Source organism: Balaenoptera borealis, assembly GCF_965194805.1.
Source record: "Balaenoptera borealis genome assembly, chromosome: 5".
Taxonomy (NCBI): Eukaryota; Metazoa; Chordata; class Mammalia; order Artiodactyla; family Balaenopteridae; genus Balaenoptera; species Balaenoptera borealis.
Window position 1 is genome coordinate 123413654 of NC_138862.1, and position 22921 is coordinate 123436574.

At 39.3% G+C, this 22921-nt stretch overlaps 1 protein-coding gene across 2 annotated transcripts in view; it reads right to left on the reverse strand.

Moving 5' to 3' along the window:
• PLS1 (plastin 1) overlaps positions 1-22921 on the reverse strand; it is a 109169-nt gene that overhangs the window by 42060 nt on the left and 44188 nt on the right. For both annotated transcript variants that reach the window (XM_082393771.1, XM_082393772.1), the window contains exons 2-3: positions 7077-7182; positions 1659-1822 (exon numbers count right to left, since the gene is read on the reverse strand). In XM_082393771.1, the coding sequence (XP_082249897.1) occupies positions 1659-1822; positions 7077-7146 (234 nt within the window). In that variant the 5' untranslated portion in view covers positions 7147-7182. The remainder of the gene's footprint in view (positions 1-1658; positions 1823-7076; positions 7183-22921) is intronic.

Sequence of the window (22921 nt, forward strand, 5' to 3'; positions counted from 1 at the left end):
ATGGACAAATGTTTGCACCCCAACCTATAATCAGACTCAAAGTGTACATACTGAAATTGTTTGCCTAGACTTGCCATGGTCTTTTGTACTAAAAACTAAAGAATAACTAGCTACATGATGAAGATTTTAAAATGCCTTAACAAAGATATTATCCCATCTGAACAGCTCAAACATATACATGTTAAAGTCAAGAAGTCAGCTTTTGTTGGGAATTACACAGGCGTAGAGAGAAACGCCCTCTGTCAGTCCCTCTGTCACTGGCTACCCTAGAGCCTGGATAAACTGAATTCAATCAGTTCTCCATGCAGCAGACAAAGTGAGTTTTAAAAAATGCAAATCTGATCATGTCAATTCATACTCTATTCCACTGGCTTCCTACTGCTCTTAGGATAAAAGCAAAAATCCTACAAGACCCTGATGACCTGACTCACTTCTCTAGCTGCATTCCTAACCCTCAGCATCTCAGCTCCAGCCACACTGATGTGTTTTTCAAGTGCTTGAGAGCATTCACCACCCCTAAAGGCACAGAGGCTCTACACATGCTGTTACCTCTGCCTGCCTTGCACAGTATTCATTTCCCCCACCCACCCCTTTTATCTGTTCCTTCAGCTGGCAACTCCGTCTTCACAGCTTCAAGGACAGTCTCCCATTTCCCTGAATCTCTGAGTTCCCTAACCTCCCCACCAAGTTCACTTCCTCCTACTACAAACTTTCAAGGGACCTGTCCTGCTCTGTCACAGCATTTATCACAGTTATCTTTTATCCATCTGTGTGATTCCGTCTTCCCCTCCACCTGTAAACTCCAGGAAAGCTAGAGCTACATCTCTTTTTGTTCAGCACATTAGTCACAGTGCCTGAGTTCCTGGCAAGAAAGGAGCTCAAATATTTGCCAGGTGAATAAAGAATGCAAAAGCAGACAATTTCTATTTCATAAATATTTATTCAATTATATTAGTGAATAAATTAGTTCATTAATTTTCATATGAAAGACACAGTCATGGTGGTGTTGATGGAAGGTAGTGACAGCTCTACCTCAACTGCCAGCTGGCAATGGCAACTCAGTCATCTCTCTCAGCCTGAGAGGTTTGAAATACCTGATATGCAATATTCACTTCTATTTTTCTTTTATTGGTGGAGTCATATATTATTTTGCATCTTCTTCAGTTCCCTGAGTGTCAAGGTAGTTTAATAATGAAACCATAGCTGGCATCAAAATTCACCTGGTGGCTTTACCGAAACTGAAGATATAACCAATCACAAGGAAACAACCGGTTTCTAGGAGGTATATCTTCCATACCTTAGCTATTTCAGTTACAAAATAATATTCCACTTCTCAAGACCAAGTACTAAGATACGAAAATATTCTGCATACAGAGATAGTCAATAAGCATTTAAATTCAACTGTAGTTTTAGTAGGGCATGAAAGATGATCATCTAAACCTGACTTCAATTCCAACCATTTGAGAATAATTTTTTCCTTTGTTTTATGAATTATCTGTGGAAATTATTGTTGTTATTGTTATCACCATCATCATCACTTTAAAGCAGTGCATTATCTGGTCTCTGAAGCCAGATTTAACCAAAGAGAGCAATGACATTACTGAAATTCTGCTTGAAGCAAAACAGTCAGTAGCCAGGAGAGGATTTAGATTACTTACTGACACAAACTCTTCGAAGCTGATTTTGCCATCTTTGTTGCTGTCAGCAACTGCTAGAATTTTCTCCACGATTTCGCGAACCTTGTAGCCAGGCAGAGGAAGGCTTGCTTCCTTAAACAGGTCCTGGAGTTCATAGTCACTGACATACCCACTGTTGTCAATATCTAAAAACATAAATTATGAGCTATCAGATATCACTTGTACCCTGTTGCAGATGTGCACTCCAGAAGGCTGTTTGGGGACTTCCCTGGTGGTCCAGTGGTTAAGAATCCGCCTTCCAGTGCAGGGGACGCGGGTTCGATCCCTGGTTGGGGATCTAAGATCCCACATGCCGCGGGACAACTAAATCCACGTGCTGCAACTACTGAGTCCACGCACTCTGGAGCCCACGCACCACAACTAGAGAGAAGCCCGCATGCCGCAATGAAGAGCCTGTGTGCTGCAACTAAGACCCAAGGTAGCCAAATAAATAAATAAATAAATATTAAAAGAAAAAAAAAAAAAAAGAAGGCTGTTTGGGAGATTCACAGGCAGGCAGAACCTTTCAGGTTTATTTCACAAGTGGCAGTAATCTTTTCTCCTACACCTGAATTGTACAAGGTATACTATATACTTTACCAAAAAAATTCATATTTAATGAACTTTACCCCCATAGATTTAGGGCTACCCTATGTATTTTACGTGTATAATAAGGACATCGTGCTGACAGATGAAAAACTCAGGTTTAGCACATGACTAAGTTTCAAAGAATTAAGCATGGGGAGGTCTCAGATATCTAGAAGAAATAGAGCAGCATCGGTCATAGGGGAACACCCACCCAGACTTTGACTTCTCTGTGTAATTTATGAAATGGAAATGCTGGTCCCACATTCCATATAAAATATGTGCATCATGTAAAATACACATGAGGCACTTCTGGTCTACATTTCACTTGGTGGCAGTTCTGTTTCACTTGTCAATAATTCATTGCTTCTTCATTAGGTATTTATGATACCATTATGTAGGCTGAATCATGTTCGATGTCATTTTGAGATTAAGTGTTCAAGAAATAATTTCACACCTACATTTGGACTTTTGGAAATAGGTTTCTAGATGTTTTCACATCATCACTGAGATACCCTTCCCTGGGTTTTCCCTAGAGACTGGATATCAATTCTTGACACAGAACAAAGGCAACACAAAACACTTCTGGCCAGAGTTGGCAACAGGGCTTTGGATTGTTTGGTTAGTTGCCTGGATCCACCTTGTATAGGCTCTCTTTACTCATCTGGTAGTAGTTGCTTTGTTTCCTATATTTCTTTTCCTCTCAGTATAAGAGCTATCAACACTAAAACTGAATGAATTACAAGACAGAAACTTTTCCTTTAAACTCTCATACACAAGTTTTAGAATTAATACTGTTCAGAATGATGAAAAATTTCTAAACGAGAATCTACCAAGAACCAAAATAGTGCTATAACCTCAAAAGGAAGCTAAATTGCTGGAAATTGCAATAATTGCTTTCTTTGAATTTAGAGTAAAATCACATTATTTAGTATATCACCAGTTCAGAATTGTTTCCTATAATTCTGAAATAGACAAATAGACTAGGCAGACTTACTGCCTAACAGCACTGTGGTGGGGAGTATTTAAAAATAAACAAGATCAAGAAAAAGTTACTTACATGCTAACCATCATGCTAAACTATCATTAAGAGTTAGGGCTCTGAAGATGGATAGATCTGTGTGCTTAAATCTCAGCTCCATCCCTACAACCTCTGTGGTTTGGGTGTGACATGACAAGAAATAATAGATACCACTTAATGAGCATATATTCTGTGCCAAGTGATTTGTTAAGAACTTGACTTATCTAATGAAATCCTTACAACAACTTTGAGGTAGTTAATAATATTATTCTAATTTTAAAGATGAGGAAATCAAGGCTTAGGATAAATAGCCATAAAATCACAGTTTAAAAAGAGACAAGACTTTCCTACAACTCAACAACAAAACAACAAACAACCTGATTTAAAAATGGGCAAGGGCTTCCCTGGTGGCGTAGTGGTTAAGAATCCGCCTGCCAATGCAAGGGACATGGGTTCGAGCCCTGGGCTGGGAAGATCCCACATGCCATGGAGCAACTAAGCCCGTGTGCCACAACCACTGAGCCTGAGCTCTAGAGCCCACAAGCCACAACTACTGAGCCCACGTGCCACAACTACTGAGGTCTGCGCACCTAGAGCCTGTGCTCCACAAGAGAAGCCACGACAATGAGAAGCCTGCTCACTGCAACGAAGAGTAGCCCCCACTCACCGCAACTAGAGAAAGCCCATGCACAGCAATGAAGACGCAACACAGCAAAAATAAATCCATAAATAAATTTATAAAAAAAAGAAAAAAAAAATGGGCAAAAGACTTGAATAGACATTTCTCCAAAGAAGACATACAAATAGCCAGTAAGCACATGAAAAGATATTCAACATCACTAATCATCAGGGAAACGCAAATCAAAACCACAATGAGATATTTTATACTCATGAGAATAGCTGTTGTAAAAACAAACAAACAAACAAAAACAGAAAATAATAATCATTGGCATGGATTTGAAGAAATTGGAACCCTTGAGCATTGCTGGTAGGAATTTAAATGGTGCAGCCACTGTTGGAAGCTGCTTGGTAGTTCCGCAAAAAAATTAAACAGAATTAAATTATCCAGCAATTTCACTTCTGAGTATATACCAAAAATAACTGAAGAGAGAGACTTGAACAGATATTTGTACACCCATGTTCATAGTAACATTACTCACAATAGCCAAAAGGGTAGAAACAACTCAGAAGCCCATCAACAGATGAATGGATAAACAAAATGTAGTAGAGACATACAATGGAATGTTATTCCGTCTTAAAAAGGAAATTCTGACACATGCTACAACACAGATGAACCCTGAAGACATTATGCTAAGTGAAATAAGCCAGTCACAGAAAAACAAATATTATATGATTCCACTTATATGAGCTACCTAGAGTAGCCAAATTCACAGAGAGTAAAGTAGAATGGTGGTAGCCCCAGGGGGCAGGAATGGGGGGGAGGTGAATTGTTGAGGAGTTACTCTTTAATAGTCTTTAATGAGTATAGTTTCAGTTTGGGAAGATGAAAAAGTTCTAGAAATAGATGGTGGTGAAAGTTGCATAACAATGTGAATCTACTTAATGCCAACAAACTGTATACTTGAAAATGGTTAAAATGGTAAATTTTATGTTATGTATATTTTACCACAATTGGAAGAAAAAAGACAAATATTTTAACTTCTCACTTCTCCCTAGAGACCCAAAAATATCCCATCTAGCAAGGTTGGATGGGCATGTCGTTCTCTCTCTGAGAAAAGCTGTTTGGTACAAATTAGCAGAGGATTACTGAGTTCATGAGTAAAAATTTATCTTGTACATAAAGTGAGGAAGTATAAATTCTGCTAGTGTTAGCACTTCCCTCACACAGAGCAAATTATCTTGCTGTCAGAACTGTTCCATCAATGAATTATTTATTCAAAATATCATTAAATAAATATTGCAAGATTATATGTCCATGAGTCATAAAGATTAAAGTTGGTGTGTGAAAGAAAATAGAACAAATTCATTCGTTTTACTAAGACCGAGGTAGCACTTTTATTCAAGCTGCCAAACTGTACCTATAAAATAACGAAAAATACCAAACTAGGAGATACATTTTTATTACTTCCTCTGTTTCAATGTTCGAAATGAGCAGAACATTCCAATAATTGCCCAATTTTTGTCTTAGAAAGACTCTGTGCACTGCATACAATACTCCATAAAATGTATTTTTAACAATAACTTTTTAGAAATCATGCAATGCTCTACTGCCTGCAAAATAACGAGCCTAAGGCGGCCACCATGTGGACTGTATTCTGAAGGTCTGAGTTACTCTGGAAACAGCTGTGCAGGGAGAAGTGGAAAGGCCCAGAGATTTGTAGAATTCACTTTATTTCAGAGCAATAGTTTGTAAGTCACGAGCTTCCTGAGAACTTTACTCATTTTTTTTTTTCAGAGAGAGCTTTATTTTTTAAAACTTAAATCTTTCTTTCTTTATCTTGATCTCTGAAACTTCTGCACTGCATTTCACCTACATTAACTTTAGTCATTATTCACTAGGTTTGTGAGAAATCTAGGCACAAGACCAACCGTGATCATTCCATCCTCCCTGGTCTACCCTCTGACTCTGCTTTCCAGAGTGCTCTAATGCACCAGCAAAGGAGCCCACTGAGGCAGGGGCAAGGTTGAGGGTGTTACCATCTCAATGTCTATTCACTGCACTCACCTTTCCCTAGGTTCACCTTTCACTTGCACGCATGTACAGACTAGAGCAAAAGATGGTATTCATACTCTCAAGGGTTTCCTAAGAGCAAAATGCAGAAGAATTGTGATCTGACAGAGGATGGGGGAATTTTCTGGAAGAAAAAGACAAAGCTGTCAAAATGATGTCGTAAAGGCAAAACACTGAATGGCTTTAAAAGTGAAAGAGGAAATATAAGAGGTGTGGCCTTTAAAAGCAACACTAAGATTTTTAAATTATGCATGAGGGAGAAGGAAAATAAGACATATGGCCTTTAAAAACTATATCAAGGGCTTCCCTGGTGGCGCAGTGGTTAAGAATCCGCCTGCCAATGCAGGGGACACAGGTTCTAGCCCTGGTCCAGGAAGATCCCACATGCGGCGGAGCAGCTAAGCCCGTGCACCACAACTACTGAGCCTGCGCTCTAGAGCCCGTGAGCCACAACTACTGAGCCCGCATGCTACAACTACTGAAACCCGCGTGCCTAGAGCCTGTGCTCTGCAACAAGAGAAGCCACTGCAATGAGAAGCCTGCGCACTGCAACGAAGAGTAGGCCCCGCTTGCCACAACTAGAGAAAGCCTGCACGTAGCAACAAAGACCCAATGCAGCCAAAAAGAAAAAAATTAAATAAATAAAAATTTTAAAAAGACTTTAAAAAAATAAAATAAAAAATAAAAACTGTATCAAGATTTTAAAATATTCTGCATGAAGGCAAAATGTGTTATTGTTCGTGACAAACACATGGAGGCCAGAGTTCAGTTTACAGACAAGGAAGTGTTTCTATATTTTCTCTGTAATGAGAAGATCGTGTTAAGCATATTCAGTTACACTGTCATTCATTAACCTGGCGTATTCTCTGCAAAGAAATGATCAAAGAATTCAAAGTCCAATTCTCCTAGAAATTCAAGCCAGTCTTAGTCTATCTTTCAGAAAGAAAGAAAGAATCCAGTGAAACCCAGATGGGAAAAAAAAAAAGGAATAAATCTGAGGGTTAAGGGGTGGTGGTGGAAGCAATAGAAGGTATTGTTCCATTCCTGGAAGGCTGGTATCAAGCAGAATAGTAACTGTGTATTTAGTTTTTCTCAAGCATACCTATTTTATTAAATGCTTCTTGTAGTTCTTCCAGCTCCTCCCGAGAAATGGTGGTGGTGCTGTTCTCCATCTCTGAGTAGGAAAGACTACCTTCAGGTCTTTATATCTAGAAAAAGCAATGTTAGAAAAAGAACGTTAGCCCTCTAGAAACATTTACCTAAGCAGTAACAGAGGACACAGGCAGTACAATATCTAGAAGAAATCACCTGAGAGGTCTGGCTGACAAGGAACAACTAGGAATAGATCCCCTGATAACACTCTTTCCCAGCATAGGTGAGCCAGACAATAACTGAGATTCAGTAAAGGGAAGAAACACCAGTTTTCCACACCCTGTGCTTATCCAGGGCATAGGCATTTCTCAATGGTTTGTATAATTTTCATTTACATTTGACCCACTGTTTCAGTAAAAGAAGCATTTCAAATTGAGGAAAGTATAGCATTTAAAAATATAAAGGGTGTGGTTGGAAAGTAAAGTTTTAGGACATGAATAATGTCCACAAAAAGAATAAAGTAAGTTAGAGCTGGATCATCTTGGATGGAACTTGTGGCTCGAATGTTTAACTTTACAGCATTCAACCATTGCCACCTCCTTTCCCTTTCCCTGTGCTAGGTCTTTCCCAGATCTGCTGGGCCCTTCTTACTCTGAGCAGGTGAGACAAACTAAAACAATCAAACAAACAAAAATGATGTAAAACTGGGTTGTAAGAAAAGCAAGCATGTGATATTCATTACAGAAAATAATTGGTAACAAAGGCACAAATCAGAAATTTAAATTATCCACAATCCTACTATCCAGAAATATCAACTAGTACGTTTTGTTATCTACATCTTTCTGGTTTGCTTTTCAAATGCACCTGTACCTTTACTGTGGGGTGAAAATCTGAGTATATTATAATTTTTTGTACTAATACATTGTATGTATCAACATAATATTTAATGGCCACATAGTACTATGTCAAAACTTATTTGGTAAATCCCTTGTTTCATGGTATTTGCATTGCTTCCAATTTTGCATTATAAACAAATGCTACAATGAACATCCTTACAGATAAAGCTCTGTACAGATCCATGTTTATTGCTGTAAATAAATATTTCAAGATGGAATTACTTACTGTTTTTTTTTTTCTTTTGGCTGTGCCGCACGGGTTGCGGGGATCTTAGTTCCCTGACCAGGGATTGAACTCGGGCCGAGACAGTGAAAGCGCCGAGTCCTAGCCACTGGACCACCAGGGAATTCCCAAGAATTACTTACATTTTTAACGCTTCTAATATATAGCAGGACAACTCATTTTTAAAATGACTTCATGGTTTGACTATTCAATGTAAAGTTACAGATGAATACAAATCATGTATTCCTCTTAAACACACCTAATTACATTAAAGTTATATGTATTTCAGAAAGTAAGTGAAAATGAGCGTTTTATAAGATAATAAGAACTGAAACTAAGTAGGAAATTCTCTTTTTTTACACACATATTTATATAAGAGGTTCAACATCATCCCTGAACATTCCTAATTTGGGGGGTAAGCACATAATTTTTTTTATTATTATTATTTTTTATTATTATTTCTGGGTGCATTGGGTCTTCATTGCTGCTCGAGGGCTTTCTCTAGTTGTGGCGAGCGGGGGCTACTCTTCGTTGTGGTGCACAGGCTTCTCATTGCGGTGGCTTCTCTTGTTGCAGAGCGTGGGCTCTAGGCACATGGGCGTCAGTAGTTGTGGCACGTGGGCTCAGTAGCTGTGGCCTGCGGGCTTAGTTGCTCTGCGGCATGTGGGATCTTCCCAGACCAGGAATTGAACCCGTGTCCCCTGCATTGGCAGGTGGATTCTTAACCACTGAGCCACCAGGGAAGTCCCAGCACATAATTTTTGAAATAATTTATTAAAATTTTCACTGATCACTTAAAAATTATATTAAATTATGTGAAGCCCTCTAAGAGTACAGTGCATTTGTCATTCATGATCTGTATACCAACTTGTTTAGGACTTTTGTTGTTCTTTCAAAATGACAGATTTTTTTATTGAAGTATACTTGTTGTACAATATTATATAAGTTACAGGTGTACAATATAGTGATTCACAATTTTTAGAGGTTATACTCCATTTATAGTTATTATAAAATATTGGCTATATTCCCTGTTTTGTACAATATATCCTTGTAGCTTATTTTATACCTAATAGTTTATACCTCTTAATCCCCTACCCCTATATTGCCCCTCCCCCTTCCCTCTCCCCACTGGTAACCACTAGCTTGTTCTCTGTATCTGGGAATCTGCTTCTTTTTTATTGTATTCACTAGTTTACTGTATTTTTTAGATTCAACATATATGTGATCTCATACAGCATTTATCTTTCTCTGTCTGACTTATTTTACTTAGCATAATGCCCTCCAAGTCCATTCATGTTGCTGCAAATAGCAAAATTCCATTCTTTTTTTATGACTGAGTAGTATTCCATTGTGTGTGTGTGTGTGTGTGTGTGTGTGTGTGTGTGTGTGTGTGTGTATGTGTGTATCTTCTTTATCCATTCATCTGTTGATGGACACTTAGGTTGCTTCCATATCTTGGCTACTGTAAATAATGCTGCTAGGAACAATGGGGTGCATGTATCTTTTCAAATTAGTGGGGCCTTTTTCAGTTATACACCCAGGAGTGGAATTTCTGGGTCCTATGGTAGTTCTATTTTTAGTTTTTTCAGAAACCTCCATATTGTTTTCCACAGTGGCGGCACTAATTTACATTTCCACCAACAGTGTATGAGGGTTCCCTTTTCTCTACATCCTCATCAACATTCGCTTATTTGTTGTCTTTTTGCTGATAGCCATTCTGACAGGTGTGAGGTGATATCTCATTGTGGTTTTGATTTGCCTTTCCCTGATGATTAGTGATGTTGAGCATCTTTTCATGTGCCTGTTGACCATCTGCAATTCCTTTTTGGAAAAATGTCTATTCAGTTCTTCTGATCATTTTTTAATTAGGTTGTTTTGTTGGTTCTTTTTTTTTTTGATGTTCAGTTGTATGAACTGTTTATATATGTTGGATATTAACCCCTTATCAGTCATATCATTTGCAAATATTTTCTCCCATTCAGTAAGTTGCAAAATGACAGATTTCTATCTCTTACAGTTGTTCTGGGGCCTGGTTCTAACTAAATCTGTAATTAAATCTTTTGGTTTTAAACACACACACACACACACACACACACCGCTGCCCATTATTTAATTCTACACTGTTTTTAAAAAACTGAAGAGCTCAAGTGAGTAGGAAAAAGGCGGTAAATGGAATTCTTACTTCCTGGATGCAATTTCTTACATGTCAGCATTAAATACATGTCCACATTTTTATTGAATTCTCACTGTTACAATGTTTTACTGTATTTAATACTATTTACAGGCATGCTTATTTTGTGTTGAAAGAGATGACACAATCCTTTTAGGATTTTTAAGGATAACCCTCAGTCTGCAAAATGCTAATTCTGTCGTGGCTGGCTTTGACTCTCTGTGGTTTTGGATATCCTGCATATCCTTTCCCATATTCAAAATGGTTTCTATCCCTTGCCTCAAGTTTTAAAAATAGTGGTCCAATTTTAGCATTCGCATTCCACAGAAAGGCTGCAAATTAACAGTCCTTGTGTTGACCTTGCATTTGAAATGATAAATATACCTGGAGTTCTATTCTTTGCTCAAGCCTATTCAAATGTATGTCACTTGTTAATTACATAAAATATCTTTATTCTCCCACAATCAGACAAAACCAGCACATAAACGTAGTGACAAAGCAATTTACCCAAATGATATTATTTCATAAGGATAAAGAAGTTTATAGCATTATACAAGTCCTTTAGTATTTAAATGAGAAAAATACAGAACAATCTTTAAGATATATTCTTAAATGAAGAAAGCAAGATGCAGAAGAATAAGCATGGTTGGGGGAAGGGGAGCTGTATCAGTCGTGTATTTATAAAAGCATTTCCAGAAGGATACAAAGAAAGGTAACAGTGATTGCCTCTCGAGGGAAAATGGGGGATTGGAGGCAGAATGATAAAGGGGCTTACTTTTCATTATGTATACTTTTAACTTATTTTTTTAGACTATAAGCCTACCAAAATCAAAAATAACTGAAAAACAATAGAAGTAATTGTGGTAAAACACTGGAAAAAAATAAAATAAATACTAGTGGTCTGAAAGTATACACTATTGAACACTGACAGATAATAAGATTAATATATACAGTACCTATATCTATATGTTACAATTTTAAGTAAGAGCACCTATATTTCCTTACAAAGCAAAATACTATGATTAAAATAGCAAAGTGATTTATAGCCTTCCACAAAGGCATGACGATTTAGCAGTAGAATGGTTAATGGAAAATATATTGCCTCTTTTATAAGTGTAGACTCATGCATAAACATCAATATTTTTCTAAGGTTTTGCAAAATTATGATAACATTAGGATTCTTCAGAAACTAAGTACAGTATATAGTGTGCCTTAACAAGCATGTTTTTTTTTGGCTGCTCCGCGCAGCATGCCGGATCTTAGTTCGCTCATCAGGGATTGAACCTGCACCCCCTGCATTGAGAGCATGGAATCCTAACCACTGGATCGCCAGGGAAGTCCCAACAAGCGTTTTTACATAGCACAATAAACTTATCGGGAGCAATATACACTGTTGGCTGAGAAAACATTTGATATGTAAAAGACTGTTACATGATCCCCAAATAAATTGCTTACTATGATATTTTTCCATGGAAAAATGTTCCTGCTACAATAAAAAGCACTGACGTTTAAAAACTTTATGGACGAGAATTAAATTTTCAAAGTAGTATGTTAAAATTTTAGAAGAAAAGCCCAATGACCCTATAACTAGTATCCCCATATTTATTTTTCTTACTACTCCCAGACTTAGGTGATTAATGCACTGTCCTAAGTGCTTTGTGTCCATTCTCACTTACTCCTCACCACTCCATGAGGTAGGTACGGTCCTCATTTTATCATTGAGAAAGGGATGCTTCATAGGATTGAGTAACTTTCTCAAGGTCCCAAAGTGAGTAACTCTCAGAGTCTCCTGAGTTATGGCAGAACCTGACTGTCTCATTCCTGCTTCTAGGCCAGTATGTTCTGCAGTCTCCCCCATATAATCTGACATCAAATCATAAAAACATGTCAATATGTGTTTGTACAATAATCACACAATAACTTACATAATATATGAAGCACATATTATATACCTGTGAAATAAGAATTTGCATTTTAAAAGAAATCAGCTTCTGTAAAATTCTTTGTAAAGTTTTGGGGAAAAAATTCTAGCTAGATCAACTCATTTTTATTTACCACATAACTTGACGGTCCTGAAACACTGTAGAATACACAGTTACTAGAATTCACTTTGTAGTTTTAGAAATGAAGAACACATCACTAACAGGTACCCAAACATGTAACACTGAAACACACATACCTGGATGCCTGATACAGCTCAGAGCATAGTTTTCCAAAGTCAGTCCTGAAAGATGCAGCCCAGAGGTGGCCAGGATCACTGACCAGAGACCCACCAACAGGGCAGGTTATGCCGAATTCTCTAGACAGGTACATCTTCCCATGGATTTTGACATGTGCCCTATACATCTTCAATAATTTCAACTCTGCTTTCCTCCTCTGCTTTTTTTTTAGCCCATATAATTTTAAGTAAAACCTTCTTTCACCAATTAAAGCCCCTTTTTTCCCCGTCTCCTAATCCTCAAGTGTACCTGACACAACCAAACATAAATTTGGAAAGTTAAGAAAGTATATTCTAAAAATGGACTTCTTAATTTAGATGAAATTGGATCTCATCTTTTCTCCTCCCTCAAATTTCTAACTTCCTTGAACCTTTAAAAGCTTTACCAAAATTAGTCTAAGTAGCCCTTTACGATTGGCAGGATCTAAAGCTCTTAGGACAGTTTCAAAGAAAAAGGCATTAGAAACAACCCTGAGACCAACAAGACTTTGATGCCTTTCTACCAATCCCAAAGGTCCCAACTTCGAGGGATCAAAGCTGTCTTTCCTGGTACCTTTTGGCTTCCCCGCTATTCTGCTTTCCCTCCTCCCACTGTGGTCCTAGACCGGGACACCTCAGATTCTGAGTTCTCCAGGGAACCACTGGCCCAGGGCAGGCAGCCTTCCCACAGCCCATTCTCCAAAATTCCCTTCTTCCCTTCTTCCCCCTTCTCTAGTCTTAAAAACAATAATTGCAAATATTTAGAAAGGACTTTCAATGAGGCTGGAACTATGCCACCTTCCTCACACAAATGAGCTCACCATTTATCTGTTCCTCTGATGGAACAAGCATCCTCCCTTCAAATGTAAATTAGAGGCCTACAAAGACTAGGTAACCTGCCCAAGGAAGGTAGACAAAATAAAAGATTCAAAATCAAATCTGTTGCGCTTTTCTGGTGGCGCAGAGGTTAAGAATCTGCCTGCCAATGCAGGGGACATGGGTTCGAGCCCTGGTCCGGGAAGATCCCACATGCCGCGGAGCAACTAAGCCCATGCACCACAACTACCGAGCCTGCACTCTAGAGCCTGTGAGCCACAGCTATTGAGCCCACGTGCCACAACTGCTGAAGCCCGCGCACCTAGAGCCCATGCTCCGCAACAAGAGAAGCCACCGCAATGAGAAGCCCGCGCACCGCAACGAAGAGTAGCCTCCGCTTGCCACAACTAGAGAAAGCCGCGTGCAGCAATGAAGACCCAACGCAGCCAATAAATATAAATTAATTAATTTTTAAAAAAAGAACATAAAGAAATGTGATATTTCTTTCCTACCTGATTTTTTATGGCAAAAGCCTTGATGGTGTCTCTCTAGAGAAGTGACCAGGATCAGAGGTTCCCGAGCATTTCAGTACCTCTGGTGAGTAGCAGTTCTACTGGTGTCCTGTCTCCTCCTTCCCTTCTCCACAAACTTAGCTCCCACCACAGCCCTCCTCTTTTCCTTTCACATCCTATATTCAGCTCTCCACTACAAGTTGAAAGATCACAGGTGAAAAATTTTAAGAAAAGAAAGAAAGGAAGGAAGGGAGGGAGAGAGAGAGGGAGAGAGGGAGGGAGGGAGGGAGGGAGGAAGGAAGGAAGGAAGGAAGGAAGGAAGGAAGGAAGGAAGATAGATCACAGGGTCACTGGAATAAATCACTATGTGAAAAAATAAACAGCTAAGAAATACAAATCAATTGAAGAGTTTTCTTTCTAATTTAAAGGAAACCTGGAAAATATTTTCATCTATCTATAATATTTCCATCAATCTCCTTTTTCAATTACATTTCACAATAGGGAGTTGCGTCATTCATTTTGCAAAAAGCCAACATCATATTCCATATCAACCCGTTAATTTCTTCAAGTCAGATTTTCTTTAGTTAACTGGAATGTCCACTGACTCTCTAATATAAGTATGAATTGGGATACCATTGACTTTGTTAAATATTAGTCTCCTATTCTATACCCCAGCCTGGAGTGCCCTTTGGACAAAGCAAGTTATTAATGGGTACAGTGTAATTCACATTTTCCCTGAGCATCTTTCTGCTCTGACAGAACTGAGCTCAGCTTTCTCATTCATTCTACAAGGGGCAGCCACGCTAGGTTTCCTAAAAAGTGATCAATTTGATCGCCAACAGCCAGGATTTTTCCAAACCCCAAACTATTTTTTAAAAGGTAATGTTAAAAAGAGTTCACGTTATTCTCAAATAAGCAAAATAATTTCCTAAGGGCCTGCACAATCCTAGAAACATAATTAGGCACCATTATGAAGAGTTAAGACAGGTTTGACACCTGGGATGAAGGGACAGTTGGCTCCGAATTGACTCATTTGTGACCTCTCAAAGGGAGGCCTGGTATCTCCTGCAAAAACAAACAAAACAAAAAGTAACAATATACTGTTATCTTAATGTTGGGGCTTTTTTCCGCTTCAGTTTTTCCAAGTCTTAACCATCTCATTACTCCCCACACTACCAAGTTAACATGCTCTCTGTCGCCTATGCTCAACCAACAACCCACTCACTAATGCCCACGTCTCCTTAACCTCTCTCACCTGCGTTAGACATGATCGCCTCTGTCTTTACCTTGGCTCTTACGTATTATTCACATACGCTAATGTGTTCTTGATTATGTGTTGTCTTGTAATCATCACATTTTGCTATTTTATTCTTATTCACCTTCCTGACTTCATTGCTTGCTCTTTGCAGGTAAAAGATACATATTTTCTTCTTTTTATGCTCCCCATGGCCTTACTGTATTATGTACGTGGGGAAAGTTTAGTTAAATTCGTTATCAGGGATATTTCCCTTCATAGAGCAGGGATAGTACTAGGTCAAAAAAGGGCCAAACAAAACAATGGTCGGTAGGAAATGCGCCACCAACAGATGAGTGAAAAGACTGAGAGAGGGCTTCCACACCTCGATAATCAGTCTTCTTCATTCACTTACCTCATTATTTATTCAGCAACAACTTATGAACACCTGTTCACTGTGCTGAGTATTAGGGGCACAAAGATGGCACTGCAGTTTTTGAATCCACATGGGTTGAAAATCTTTCAAAATAATCTTTCCCCTAAATCTTGCAAAATAATTTTTGTCAACTTTTTCCTAATCCTTTCACAAAGGAGTAAATAATATAGCCCCGATTCTTCCCTAGGGGAACCTTTTAAGTGTTACTCTTGCAAACATCAGATAGAGAAATAAAGAAATCTGCCGGCAAAGTGGAGAAGAACAGAGAGAACTCGCCTACATCTTGTCCCCACTGCCTCACTGCATGGGCCATCGCGATGGTCACCTCCATGATCAGTTGCAGTTAAATTCATCATAGTCCTGTGTATTTGTACACTTGGGCTCTGACTTGGGTTGGCTTCTGAGCATTGAGTGGCTGCTAGAGTTTCCACCAAGACCTTTCTACATCCATTTACTTCAAAGTCCCAATACGAAGCCCCTAGTAAGGGAGTTTAAATTGATTCATTCAAGTACTCAACAAAGAACGTACTATTTGACTGGACTAAGCGTGGAGATTTAAAGATGAATAAGAATTAGTTTCTTCTAAAACAACGTTCAATGTAATGCTGACCAGGTTCAACTATAAATGCCTGAGAAGTTTAACTAAAACTGATTATTTTTTTTTGTAAATGATATAAAGTAATCTTATGATGACTTCTCTTTGATAAACAAATTAGAATCATCCCCTAATTCATTTGCTGTTTTAATCTGGATTTAAAGGAACCTCTCTGTATACTATATATCACTTATTGTAGGGGTTATTCAGCGTATATCATATATAATCCTGGGTTGGAAGTTTCTAACTGTAGCCAAGGCAATTGTAGTATATGGAATGACAATATGAGAAGGCTAAAAGGGGTGTGTGTGTGTGGGTTTGTGTCTGTGTGCAGACGCACGTGTATCTACACACATTCACATGCAAACATATGCACTGAAGAGAAAATAAGAATGGGAGAGGGCTTCCCTGGTGGCGCAGTGGTTGGGGGTCTGCCTGCCAGTGCGGGGGACGCGGGTTCGAGCCCGGGTCTGGGAGGATCCCACATGCCGCGGAGCAACTGGGCCCGTGAGCCACAATTACTGAGCTTGCGCGACTGGAGCCTGTGCTCCACAACAACAGGCCGCGACAGTGAGAGGCCCGCGCACCGCGATGAAGAGTGGCCCCCACTTGCCACAACTAGAGAAAGCCCTCGCACAGAAATGAAGACCCAACACAGCCAAAAATAAATAAATAAATAAAAATTTTAAATAATACAGACATACACTTTATAAAAAAAAAAAAAAAAAAAGACTGGGAGAAAGAGACAGGGACCAAAGACTTTTGAAGAAAACAGAAACAGAAGTTTTTGGAAAAGCATTTAGCATGTGAAAAATTCATGTAACTCTCTTTCTTCATTAAAGCAAAGTGCAAGTCAGAGGCAGGCAAGACCCAAACCAGAATACCTATGTAAAAGCATGTGGTGAGTCAACAAATATCTGGAGCCCAAAAATGGACTCAGACAAAAAAAAAAAAAAAGTAGATTATACAGAAGGACTTGGAAAAAATAACTTTCCCAAGGACAGACACCGGAAGCTGCTGGCACCACAACTCTGACCTTCACTACTTTGTGTACGGGATTTGGTCACTCAAGCACAGAGGTTCAAATGTCATTTGACTTGTGCAGTTGAATGAATAGGTGTGAAGAGTTAGAGTTGCTCACTGAATGGTTAAATCAGCATGTAAAAAAAAAAATTGGTCTCTTCTCACAAGGCCCTTACTCCAGAGTTCTCCCCATTATCCCTGACTAACACCAAACAGGTGCCGACTCAGGTTTGACACCCAAATACTTAAAGTAGGTACAAGTGCAGAAGTGGTAAAGGGATGGCCTAGGCAGAGAGGGACAATGTGCAAAGCTCACCTCCCACCCTGTGCCCTTAGCTCCACCCGGACGGGTACACTAATGGATCCACCATGCCTCAATGGTGTAGACACAGGTCCTCCACTACAGCCTGTCCAAGGGGCAGGGAAACCTCTGCCCCCTTGTTAGCGAAGCCAAGGTTAATAATATTTTTTTAGTTGAGAAATAGGAAACTACATTAAATGTATACCTAAAAGATACAAAGTAGAGTTTATTGATCCAAGCTTAAGTCAAGAATATCCATAGGAGACCGTGATTGGAACCATTTGGAAGTGTGAAACGAAGGAGAGGCCTTAGTCCCCAGTACCCCCTTGAAGCCTCATGCTCTAATTCAACATTAAATGAATATAACTAACTTGTAAACTGAGGAAATTACAATCTATGAAGTGGGAATCAGTTCTTCTCAGGGCCTACTGACCCATGATACCCCATGGTCCCAAGCTCAGCAACACTTCTGCTCTGAAGGCCATGAAAATTCTTCCTGGTCCCTAAAGTCCTAGATGAGGGAGGAGGTCCCTATATCCGACTCCCTAGCCTTCACCCCTTTTCCTGATGTTTCCACGATGCCAATCAGGGCTCTACAAGAGGAAGCCATGGCTGAGCTCCAATGGACTGTTGCCGAGAGGAATCAGGCCAAAGTTGCCTGATCTTCTGATGTTTAAATGGAAGCAGAAATCCATATTTTTATGTGCAATCTGATTTTTAAAGCTGGCAAACAATTTGAATGATTATAAACACCAGCGGTGTCAAACTAGAACTCCAGTCTATTAATTTTGGTTCTGTACCTCCCTAATTTTGTTACTTCCCTTGGCCTCCCAAAGGGTCTTGGAGGAAATACTGTGTTTCTCTAGAAACACTTCAAGAAAACTAGTTCATTCTAAGGGCCAGAGGAAAATATTTAGTCCCTTAATGTGTCAAAACCCAACCTCGGTTATGTACCACTTACCATATGATCTCAATGAGGGACATTTCCAAGTATCAGCTCCTCTGAAAGAAGAGGGTCCAACAGGTCAAGAGCCCATCAATCAGATTCCTAGCTCAGGTAACTGGATCTGCCCACCATCCCAGGATCTTTTTCTTCTCATTTATTATTTACATCCCATCTACTCTCCCCCAACCCCACCCCGACTTTGGATTTCTCTGGCTAAGAAAATTCAACACACAAGTGTTACCCAAGTTCCTATCATATAATGTTACAATATCATCAACACTTCAAGTATAAGTTTCTCAACATATTTTGTTTTCTTCTCCAGCAACTATTTCTATACTTCTAGTAACAGCACCAATTTTAGTTTTGGGGTTCTACTCATTCCCTATAATCTATCCATGCCATTTGAGTGAAGCTCCAGGTCCAAGCCAATCAGCACATCACACTCTCTGGCCATAGTGATTTGGTTTAGGGATGGCCATTTCACCCAGTTGGAGCCAACAAAACAGAAGGCTTTTGTGGAGCTTTCTGTAATGAGAGTCCCACACACTCCCCCTGACCCATATTCATGAGGATGTAGAGGCCAGAGTAGCTGCAGCCATCTTGCCTCCACGGGGAAAGAACCCAGGGCTGAGAAAGAAGCCCAAACCAACACTCAGCAGAAAACAGTGACAATGAGTGAAGAGAAAACCCCACACCTGGCAGGGCTGAGTCTTGAATCCCACCGTGCTAACGCCTTTGTGCTTCTTTAGTTACTTGAAACAATATTTTTTAAAGCCAGGTAAACTGGGTTTCTATTACTTGCAACAATGAGTCCAAACCAATAACAAAGAGCAATAACAGACATAATTTACAAAAAGAAAATGGAAAAAGGGGGAGTTTCAATTCCACAAAGGATAGAGAGTATTTGGAGATCCCTAACTGGGAAAGAAAATTAACCATAATTATATTTTCTGAATAGATTTACATCTAGTAAGAAGTATTTTTTTTTCATAATTTGTTCTTTACCACCACCACACCTAATCTCAGAAATTCAGTGTATCAGTGAACTACCGAACAGTCAGTTTATGGTTGCTCCCATAGCAATCAGCAGTGTTACAGATTATATTCATAGCCTAAAGGCTTCCTAGCCTGTGGCTTCTTTGTACCTTTTTTTCCTTCCCTTCATCTACAAAGGTTCTCCCCACTTCTCTCTTAAGTCACCTCTAGCTAAAGATGACAAACTGAGTAGTAATATAGTATGAGAAATAACAGGTATTTCTGGTGTGAGGCAGGGCAGGGCAATCTAGCTGTAATAATGAACATTCAAAGTCAACAAATCATTAAAATCAGGACATTACTAATTCACTGCAGGTAGAGGAAAAAAACAAGTAATTTATCCAGTCCCTGAGAGTAAAAAAAAAAAAAAAGACAAGCAAGATGTTTGCAGGTTTATCCCATGGCCCACCCAAAACAGGTACCCCCAGGCATCAAGTCCCTGTAAGTTAGTTCAATTTCCAAAGGGATACTTAACCCAGACCTCAGCAGGACTCATAGTATAATTTGCTGTGTGGAACAGTAATGTGCTTCCAATGTACAAAGGGAACAAGAAAGATGCATGGCAGACAGGAATTCAGGAATGAATGAGGCTGAAAATTAAAACTCTCCATCTATTCTTATAATAGCATTTTTATACATTATCAGTAGTATGGCTTCACAAGGAAATTGGCCTGAAATAAACTTTGGGTAGGAACATTAGAAATGACACGTTTCTTTCTTTCTTTCTATCTTTTTTCTGTACACAGATAAGATTTAATCCTGCTGTTTAAATCTTCTAAATCCTGGATTTTTTGGTCTCCTTGTTCTATCAGTTACTGAGAATTTTCTCGTCGTTAAAAATCTCCCAATGTGATTGCAAATTTGTGTCTTTCTCCTTTTAGTTTGGTCATTTTTTTGCCCTCACTCTGTGTGTGTGTGTGTGTGTATGTGTTAGGTGCATATAAATGTGGAATTGTTATAACCTCTGGTAGACTGACCCTTTTTTATTATAAAATGTTTATCTTTAGGACTGCTTCTTGCCTTCAAACCTACTTGGACGTTAGTACAACTTTCTTTTGATTAGTGCTTTCTATTTTCAATTTTACTGAGTCCTTGCATATAAGGCGTATCTCTTATATAAGCAGTATATTGTCAATTTAATATCATCAAATATCCACTCAAACATTTTTTATCTCTAAATAGGAATATTTACTCAATGTAAACTTAATGTAATTACTGATGTGTTTGGGCATCAGGTTACCACCTTACAATTTGTTTTCTATTTTTCCCACCTGTTTTATCTTTCTTTTTCTGTCCTTTCTTGATTTCCTTTGAATTAATGGAGTATCTTCTATTATTCTAGTTGTTTTCTCCTCTATTAGCTTCTTTATCAAATCTATTTCCTGCTTTTATTGTTGTTTTGGACCTCCAGTTTACAATCATTTCCTGAGATGTCACTATATTGCTGTCTAAAATTACACAAGCTGCCTCTATTTTTAAATTCTAGAGGAAGAAAACATTCCAAAAACTGATGTCTCCCAGAACTGAATATTCTCTTGTCCTTTTTTGTTCTTTTAAACTATATTTCAAACAATTCCCTTCATCAGAGTACAGCCGCAATGATTTTGGCTAAACCTACGCCTCTAGACTCTACTCTTTCTCTGTGAACAATTCTTGTTTCCCACTCTACCCTGAGAAGGGCCTTCTCTTTCTGTAGAGGCCTCTTCCTGATGGTCCCATCACTTTCCTTCCTGCCACGTCCTGTTGCTAAGCTCAAACTCCACCATGACTTCCTTCATTGCCCTCATTCCATTTTAGCACAAGTTTATTGAGAAGATCTGAGGTACTAGGTATTGCACCAATACCTGGAGGCAATCAAATGGTGACTAACACCGGGACCTGGCTCTCAAAGAATTTACAACCTAGGAAGGGAGTCCGTAAACCACAGATGACAGCAATGGCAAACGCACGGGACTCCTTCACCCACTGCCGACGTCACTCCAATAGCAGTTCTAACCCACGGAGCCTGGAGTTGCCTCAGGATTCCCTTTTCAGCATGGCCCCCCACACAGCCCCTACCAGGGGGCCAGCCCTCAAAATGAACTGAATGTCACCTCCAGAACCACAGTACAAGCTGGAATGAAATAAGCAGGAAAAGAAGAATCTTCTGACTGGAAGATTCAAGGAAGACTTTACAGAAGAGGCACCCCTTGAGACCTTGAAAAATGAGCAAGCATAGAGAGAGAGATGCAAATCCCAGTTATGGGAGAAAAGTCTTAGAGGTCTCCCCACAGAGCACTGGGTCTGACAAAATGGAGTTCTTAACTAAGTATCTATGTTGTATTACAGCATCTTATCACCATGTAATTTTTAATTACAGAAGAAATGTAAGATACACCATTGCCCTCAAGAAACTTAAACATTTTCAGGGTGATAAAATGATGCAATACAATATAAATACTTATCTTAAAGATCCACTTTTAACTTCTTGGTGACAATGATGGTGAGTGATCCTATTCAAAAGGTGTCACTCCTTTGAAAGCCTTTAACTTTTCTGTTAGCTCTTTTGCCTATTGATAATTTCCATCTCTGACATATGAAAAATAACCCCTGCCATCTCCAAAGATGGCTGCATGCTACACCTTGTATTCGGAACAGACCAATGCTGGCCAGCCTGAAGACTTCCTCTTTCCATTCAAGTAGGCCAAAATTCATTTCTTTTGCACCTCAGAAAACAAATGACATTATCCACCAAGCCATACTTTCTAAAGAGGATGTTTCTATGACTTCTAGGACTCTTGGCCTCATCTGTGTCCCCTCACCTACTGACAACAGAAACATTTAATCTATCTACTTGGTATTTGTGCCAATTAAGGTATTTTGATACCTTTTTGTTAGCAATAAAACTGATTCTGGCAAAATTTGCCCAAAAAGGACCCGCACTGGAAGGGCACTGGGGGTTGGCTCAAAGAATCAAGAGAGGGCTAAACACAGGCTCTGGAAGGACAGGCACCAGGAAGCTCTAAGGAAACCCACAGTGGAAACTATAATGTTCCACTTTGGGCGCTAGTTCCAGTTGCTTCAACCACCACCATCTGTGGATGACAGTATCATTCCCAGGATGGGGAGTCTTATTGGCAGAGCTCAGGCCACATGCCCATCCCTGTGCTCAGAGGATACCAGGAAGACAAGGCCTACAGCTGTAGAGAATCTCATTTGCCTTCTGCACGCCTCTGTGTTTGCATGAAGCAAAGACAAAAGTTTAAATCTGACTCCAAAACAAATGCAAGCATTCCATCCTAATAGTCTTCTCCCGACCTGAACTCATCTCACCCAACCAAAAACACCTGAAGGTCATATAAACCTGACTCATAAAACCTCTCCCAAGTTCCCCACCCCAAAACCACAATACACAGTACTCATACACAATGGCAGTTTGAACAAGGCAAGGAAGACTTGGGCGCTCACTACCGGCCAAGCACTGTTCTGAGC